At 25.5% G+C, this 8,997-nt stretch overlaps 1 protein-coding gene across 1 annotated transcript in view; it reads right to left on the bottom strand.

The window, feature by feature from the left end:
• Nucleotides 1-8,382, bottom strand: part of LOC107441882 (DNA ligase 4) — a gene marked incomplete in the record, with an annotated part of 30,993 nt that extends 22,611 nt beyond the window's left edge. Inside the window, 6 exon segments of the mRNA XM_043040597.2 lie at nt 111-286; nt 1,351-1,483; nt 2,445-2,546; nt 4,008-4,085; nt 6,299-6,469; nt 7,984-8,382. Of these exon segments, the coding sequence (XP_042896531.2) occupies nt 111-286; nt 1,351-1,483; nt 2,445-2,546; nt 4,008-4,085; nt 6,299-6,457 (648 nt within the window).
• Nucleotides 8,383-8,997: the final 615 nt, after the last annotated feature.

Raw genomic sequence — 8,997 nt, forward strand, 5'->3', positions numbered from 1 at the left:
AATAGGGTTCTATGTTGCATAAAAGAGTAATATTTAATAAAACATCAAAACATAAGTCTTAAGTTATAATTATATTAAATTTGAAGGAAAAAATAGCAAGTAATTCATACTTTTTCCAAACTGTTGGTAACATTGAACAAGTCTTTTGCATCTGCATGATAGGCTTTAAGTATGGAATTCTCACTTATCCCCAATTTCATTTCTTTCAGAATCATTCGAATCAACCACTTTTGTTCCAAGGCAGATGTGTTACGCAAAAGATAAAGCAAGTCATTCTTTAATTCATCTTTGGAAGAGAAAAAAGTAACATAAGAAATCAATAGATTAAGTAATCACATGAATATTCATAAGAATTATGATTTAAATAAATTCTTAGTAATTTTTTTTCTCAAAATTTAAGTAATATTTTTTTTTCTTCTTTTGTTTACTTTTTTCTTATTTGATTTGAAACTTTTTTCCTTTAAATGAGAACCACATGTTGAAAATGTGAAATTTATAATTTTTTTTTGAGAAACTTAATAGAAAGGAAAAGTAATACGATAATATATGTAAAGCAACCATATAAAAATTTCTAAGACTTGAACCCATTCTCTGTTTCAATGCTATTAAGCAACCATATGAAAATTTCTAAGACTTCAACCCCTTCCCTGTTTCAATGTTATTAAGCAACCATACGAAAATTTCTAAAACTTGAACCCCTTCCCTGCTTCAATGCTATTTGCTTTTCCATGTCTCTTTGCCAGTATGTAGGCTATCTCAGCTATTTATTAGCATGCAGGCTATCTCTGCTATTTATTAGCAGGCAGGCTATCTCTGCTATTCATTAGCATGTAGGTTATCTCTGCTATTTATCAGCATGCAGGCAAGATGGAGAATATTATGATGCATCAAAAACAGGGTCACAAATTGCATTATATTTATTTTTTTCAAAATTAAAATAATTTTTCTCATTTTTCCACCTTTTTCTAACATTAAATTATTTTACAATATTCTTTTATTTTAAGTAAGCTTTCAAAATTTGCAGTTCAACAATGTTTTCACAATCTGACAAATGAAATGAATTTGACATTTTTTTAATATGTATTAAGATAAAGGTAAGAAACTAGGCTATAAAGTAACTAATAAAACATTTAACTAATTATACTTTGCTTTATTTATAAATTTGAATGTAAAAACAGTTTAAAGATTGAATAAATAAATAAAAATATATAATTAGAGAATTGCATTACGAGAATTTTAAAAACTTAAAACATGTAAGACTAAGACACATTCATTTAAAATAAATAGACAAAGAAAAGATTCAAATGCAAATAAAAATAAACAAAAAATTAACGAAATTTGATACTTAACCTTTATGTTTTGAAGCATTGTTACTAGCAATATTATCCAAATATTGGTTGATATCAGATACTTTAAGAGAACCAACTTCAGGACTACGATTTTTTAAAACAAAAAAAGCAACACTAGCAAAATCCCCAGCTTCCTGTTCAAATGATAAAAAGATATAATTTTAATACAAAATCAACTAAAATAATTATGATAAAAAATATTTAATCCCGTTTTAATCAGCTAATCATTTCAACTTAACAAAAAGGTAATGGGTAGCATCTTTACTAAATCGATTGGTTGCTATTAGTAACTGATTGATGGATTTCTAATAGGCAAGGACAGGAAATAAAAGTCTGATTAGACATCTCTATAAAAAATATTTTTAATATAAAGTAGAAAAAAATTATTTATTTTCTGTTCAATTGGATTAATTTTCATAGTAAAACATTTAAGATACTTTAAAATATATGCACCTCTGATCAAATATAAAATATATTTATAAGAACTATAAAGATAAAAATTAGTTAAAAAAACATAATTTGAAAAATAACGAATGCATATTTGTAAATAAAAGAAATCAGGAGATAATCAGGAAAGATAATTTTAAAATATATGTAACTATGATTAAGTATAACATATATCTCTCAAAAAAATTATTATAATAAGAAATAATTAAAATAGATAAAAGTGTAAAATTGGGTTTTCATGATTGGGTATCTTGGAGCTTTTATAGTAAATAAAATTTTGCATTATCCTATTATCTCTACCTTGATTTCTAATTATTAGATGTTGCAGTTTCAGTAATTATTTTCTGTTTTCTGCAAGAACATAAAAATCTACAAAATAACAAGAGCTCCCGATTGTAAATTTTTACCATAAAAAAATAAATGAACATTCTTTCTAAATGCAATCTATATATTATATAGAAAAGAAATAAAAGTTACCTAGTTTCTTTTATTTAAAATGCAATACAATTTAAAAACTTTAAGTTTAAACAAATGAAAACAAATAAATAAATTATAAATATTATTTTTCAACAAATTAAGTTTTTTTTTAAATTACTTAACATTTTCTGAAAATAGAAATTATTTTCATAATAATTATAGAATACTTACAGCTTTTGCAGTTTTAGGAGAGCGATAGTTGATTAATTTCTGAGCATCTACACTATTTTTGTCCAGACAAAATATCTCTATCAATAGTTTTGCAAAAGTAAACTAAAAGAGAAATTTTATTTTTTGATACCATTTGTAAAATGATGTAATTATCAATTTCATTTAGAATAATTTTATTTTGAATTTCAATCTAAATCAAGAATACTGAGTCATTAGTTAATGCTTTTAGTTCTTTGTACGTAGAATAGGGAATAAAGTAAAGTAATAACAGATTTTCAGTGTACCAAGATTCACTTTGTTTAGTCAAAATCTTCCCTATTGGAAATTAAATTAACCACCAAATATCAATTATTTCAATCTGTGACGCAAAATTTAAAACCGAAAACTACAACTAATCATGGTGTAATATGAACCATATAGATTCGAGTAGGATGGAAATAAAGACACCATTCAAGCAGCATAAATATGAAATGTAACATCATATAAAAATTATTTAGTCACCGTGTCATAATGTAGTCCCAAAAAATAGATCAACAGAATCAAACAGGATAATGCAACTGAACTACCTCAATGAAATATTTAGTTAAAATGGTGTGTTTAACATTACAAAATTAAATAATGATAGCAGAAAAGTATCAATAATTTGAACATTTTATCAGTATTATGACATCATAAATAGAAGAAATAAAAACAATATAGAAATGTGTAGCAATAAAAAACCTAAAATGCAATAAACATAAGCTTGCAAACTTATAGTTAGGTATAATTGCAACACAGAAAAGCAAGGATTAGTATTATAACATCACAATAAAATATGATAATTTTTATGTGAAATTATATGGCCATGTAGTTATGTATCATAATATCATATTACAATACAAATTGTTTACTTTTTTGTGAATTTAAACTAAAACAAGACTTTAAAAATTCTATTAACACAGAAAAATCATAGCAGGACAATAGAAACAAAGAAAATATTTTTATCCATATTTTTTTTAAAATTTTTATTATGACAAACCAGAAAAACTTCAATTCAAATTTTTTAAAAAAGCATACTGATTTTAAAGAGCACTTTGGTTCCAGGAACCCTTATTAAATTATATAGTTAGCTCTCTTTTGAAACTATTCATTACAAATTTTGACCAAGTCTTACTTTTAATTTGAGCTTTCAGTATAGAATTTAATTGTAAAAACATTAACATCACAATTCTAAAAATAAATTACATTGCTGCAGTGTAAAAGAGAAGAAAAAAAATTTTTTTTTTAGCTGTCTGGTGGAAATTTAGTAGCCTTAGTAAATAGATTTTTAACACCGAAAGTTATCAATTATGATGAATTACATTAAGATATGTTTCCAATATTGTTTTATTTATTATTAAGCATCATAAATGTTATATTTAAAATGCGTAACAAAGAAACAAACATTGAGATAAGAGCTAGTAAATTACTTTTAAGGGAACATTAGCAAATTAAAACACGAATTTGAGGAAACTATAATTAATGTCTAGCATTTCTCAAATTCACAATTGAAGTTAAATAAATATATTAGTAAATAAAATGTACCTCTTTTATTCCATAGGCAGCTCTTTGTCTTTCACATTGAGGAAGTAAAAGACGCATTGCAGGATAAAATGAATCTGTCTGCAGATTTAAAATATAACAAATTATTATAATGACTGATAAACTAATATGAATACGAAAAAAGTAGTTTCATCAGTTTTTAGAAATAAATTGGACATCAAAAGAATAATTTTGATTTGTTCCTAAAATTTTTATTATTTTAAATTTTTAAAATATATTTACGGTTCATTCAAAAGGGAAATCTATGTATTCTATTGGATCTGTTTAATCCAATGTCCCTTCACGTTTTTTCATAAATAATAAGGGGGCAGAAGCAGAAATAGATTCTGCTTGATAAGCCATCTAAGTCAGACTTTTTTTAAAAAAATTTTCATGTTATTCACATTCAAACTGTACAATTCAACAACCAGGGCATAATAATATATTTTTTTTTTTAATCAGTGGTAAAGGTTGCTAGTGCAGAAAATACTAGTAGCAAAACCAGGGCTCATACCAGAATTTTTAAAGTGACATTGAAGCATTATTTTATGAAGCAGAAAATGCAAATCAATACTGTGTGACAAATTGCAATAAAAAATAGTTACTGAATGTGTAATTTAAATATTTATATTCATTACGAAGTTCAAATAACACTGTTTTATACTATTATTTTATAGTTATTATATAAATTATTTTAACATTTGACACATAACAGATTTGGCCCATTTTACAAATTGGAAGATTTTTACAACAAAAAGTGATTACTTAGAAAAAGTGATAAATAACGACCAAAAAAATTATAGGAAAAAACTATAACAGTGTGAATTTATGATGGAAATATTGCGAATTGTCCATGCGTCCGCAAGTGGTAACTCTAATTTGATATGCACAAGTCATAATAACACATTAAAAATATCCGAATTTCAAAGATCATTCGAGAAAGCATTAAAAACAAATTAGTAATTGTCAAAAAAATTATTGAAAATAAAGAGGGCTTACTGTGGGATCATCACAAACTGAGAAAGTTAAAAAAATGAATACTACACAAATATGAAACCATAATTCGAAAAGCCAAGTAGAAATGGCTGGGAAAATTATAAATAGCTGCCAAAAATGATTGTCGCAAAAAGACAATTCAGTCTCTAATGCAAGACCACAAAAGGTAACTGGCAATTTTTACAAATGCGCTTTTCTGTATCTAGTATATGAATTTTTATTAACTTGTAATTTGTTTCTTGTTAGTTGACAAAATTACCCCTTGTCCACAACATAAGTCTTTTTTCTCCAAATAAGTATTTTTTTTTTTTTTAATCAAAATCATGTAAATAAAAACCTTGATATTTCAAACAAAATAATTTTTCATTTATTTTGATCCAAATGCTTACTGAAAAGATTTATTGTCTTAATCTCTTTAATTATTACTAGCAAAAGTGCTTGCTTAATAAGAATCAGTAATGATTCTATATTTAAGAAATATTTTGGGATAGTTTTAGGTGTTCAGATACACTGCTTACTTTTCTGTAGCACATGAAATGAGATCAATGTTGAAAATTCAATGGGAGAGATGGATGTTTTTTAATGAAAACTAATCTTTAAAAAAAAAAAAAAAAAAGATTTCAAGGTTAGTATGCGTAATTCTACTTGTCTATAGATGAATGACTAAGACTTTTTTACTAGAAAGACTAATATAATTCCTTCCTTTTTTCTGATAAAGGTAGAAATAGATTAATATTATTATATTAATTACTTATAACAGTAATTTGCATAAGACAGAGTTCTCCGTAAGAATAAAAAGGAAAAGGCGCCTTCTCAGAGAAAAAGGCACTCATGTGTTCTGTGAAACAAATTTTTTTACCCTCGGGAAACAGTTTTAAACACTTTTCTTTATCTTGTTTACATGAAACATCTTTGTATTAAATTTTCACATTATCACCAAAAATTTAGTAAGTTTAAATTGTACTGTAAAAATTATAGTTGTTATTGCCGTAAATTGTTTGATTTTCACATATCATTACCTAAATAGAATCAATGAAGCTTGTTAAGATGGTAAACTTAAAAAATAATGTAAATGTTTTGATTAACAAACAGGAATTTAACACCTTACATTTGCAAAAAAAATACATTAAAAACAAATTGAGATTAGATTAATTGAAACTACATTCTTCATAAAGGAGAATAGTTTTATGATAGATAATAAGGTAGTTTTTAGAATAATAGGATTTCTTAGTATTATTTAGAATGAAAAAATATGAAATTAATATTTACTTTATAAGCAGTATGAAAGTAATAATTACTTCATTAGGATTGTTCTGATGTAATTTGTTATGAAATTTCCTCCAATAATCAATAAAGTCCTTCAACAATTGTACTTTATCCTTTCCTTTCTTCTCTGATATTTTATTACACAATTTACATAAGCTCAGAAAAGGAACTTCCTCAGCAACAGTAGGCATTTTTGATTAATTCTGTAATAAAAAATACATAAATTAACTCACACAAAAACGGTTTAATGAATGTATTATTTAACAATGGCTTGTAGAAAAGAAGAGCAACAGCCAATCCAGTCAACGACTTAAAAAAAGATTCATTTTGAAAAATTAGATCATTTTGCCAAAGAAAAAAATTTTTTAATTTAACTTATTTTCTACAAATAGCAAATATTAAAATAAAATAATTCAAAGCATATTAACTGAAATGGGAATATAAATTGGTAATTTTTTCAGTCCTATAAAGTAAAAGAATTGTTTAGTAATGAATAAAATCAGTTCTAAAATCATTTTTTAGTTTTAATAATTATGGTCATTAGATACCTTTACCTAGCATAATTGAAAAATAAAATTTACATAACAATAAAAAGTTATCTCAAATAGCAAACAGGTAACAACCAACTACGAAGTGATAATTCATAGATCAAAATTTAAAACAGTTATTTTCAACTTGAAATTGAACTTTTTGATCAGGAAATATTTAGTTCAAACAAATTAATTTATAAAGAATATTCTAAGACTTTTGAACAAATTTAATTACAGAGTTTAATAGATTAAAAATATTGAAGAACAAAATCATGATAGGAAATAATTTTTTACCATAAAAAAATTTCGATATAAATTTGAATATAACATAAATTTAAAATATCTATTTAGATTTCCGTGAATATTTCTCATGTAAGTGAGTGTTTCGTTTTTTCTTATATTTATTTATATAGGATTTTATTTACACCTTCTAGTCATTATAACCCTCTTTTCATAGACATATAACAAAGGAGTTTGATTCAAACAACCACACACATCTATAATTTGAAAACAAAGAAAATTTTAATTAACCATTATGTTGCTTAATTTACAATACTATTCACAGGGATATTTCCGTATCATGATCTGTCACGGCAACTACAATTGCCAAGGTGCCAAATGGATTTTAAACTTGTAAATTTAAACAAGGTAAAAAAAAATTTAAACAAGGTAAAAAAAACACGTAGATGTGTGCCCTGGGGTTGAGTTATACCTTTCGAGTTGGTCCCTTTCTGTGGTGTTTTTTTTTTTAGTTTCTCTCAGGCCACTGCCCGAAAGTTTCCAAGACTTGGCGATTATTCAGCCACAGATCACGATACGGAAATCTCTCCTAAATTTTTATCATAATAAATGTTAATACACATTATTTTGATATATATATATATATATTAATAAAACTTTCAACATACAAATATTATTTATTTACAATATATTAAATAATTATGTACAATAAAAACTAATAAATATACAAAAATTAAATTTTTAAGATGGAAACTAATGCACCATCAGTTATGAATTTTGCTTTACATTTTCACTGTTTTTAATTTGTGAGATTTCCATAACAGAGCTTTACGAGATTTAATTTTATAGTTGAAGCTAAGTGTTTCCCCAAACTAAAATTTAAAGGATAACAAAGAAAATTATTCTTCTGAGCATAGGCTTTGATGATTATAAAAAATGGTACTTGCAAAATTACTTGCTACTTCAGTACTTGGGGAGAAAATCCAACAATGAGTTTGAGCCAATAAGTAATAAAATATAGTTATTTAAGCTTCGAATTTCTAAGCAAATTATAATTATTTAAGCTTTGAAATAAAGAATAAAACCATCCCATGTAGTGTATGCTTTGAAGAAGATTAACAATTTTAGATTATTCAATTTTTTCTTGTTATGGTTTCATGTTTATTTTTGAGTCTCGTTTTGAGTGTAAATTCTCAAACGGTACAATCGGTTTCATGAGTTTAGAATCTTCCGTATATCTTTAGCAAAATGCAAAATAAACATAGATTCATTCTTCAACATTTACGAACGTACAGTATTTATTCGGAGCTGTTTTCAGACAGTTGCGAGTAAAACACAGTTAGCATTCTGCGACAGTTTGCTTTATGCGCGACATCTACTGTTGGTTACATTCATTATGGATGGTGTTTAAAACACTAGGGAACGCCAGGGCTAAGGGAACGCTTCAAGCTCGGTACCGCCGGGTACTGTTCCGGGTGCGAATTTTACAAAACATACCGTAGATTATAAACTAGGCGATTGCAAGTGAAATTGGCGATGGATTACGCGTAAATGTGGAGGGAGAACGAAATTACATTAACCTAAACAGTGAAATTCGATAGTTTTTTTCTCCTTCTCGACTAGCCATGATGAATAAAAATAACTCATTAATTCATTTTAGTAGAGAATTATAAGAGAAAATAACCTTTTTATTCTTAGGATCACGTTACAAATAAACTGTATTTATATTTTATTAAGCGCAATAATTTATATTTTATAAAACGATCTAGTTTTTTGATATAACAGATTTAATTTTTTAATTTTTTTTTACAAGAATTGTGTTTGTGAAGAAATAAAAATAATTTATTAATGAACCAATCACAAAAAATAACGTAACATTTTAATACTATGTTTTATTGAAACGCTATTTTGAAGAATTAATTCTATTTAACTTTTATTGTAAGAAAACATAACCTGTTTTA

The sequence above is a fragment of the Parasteatoda tepidariorum genome, chromosome 9 (assembly GCF_043381705.1).
Source record: "Parasteatoda tepidariorum isolate YZ-2023 chromosome 9, CAS_Ptep_4.0, whole genome shotgun sequence".
Taxonomy (NCBI): domain Eukaryota; kingdom Metazoa; phylum Arthropoda; class Arachnida; order Araneae; family Theridiidae; genus Parasteatoda; species Parasteatoda tepidariorum.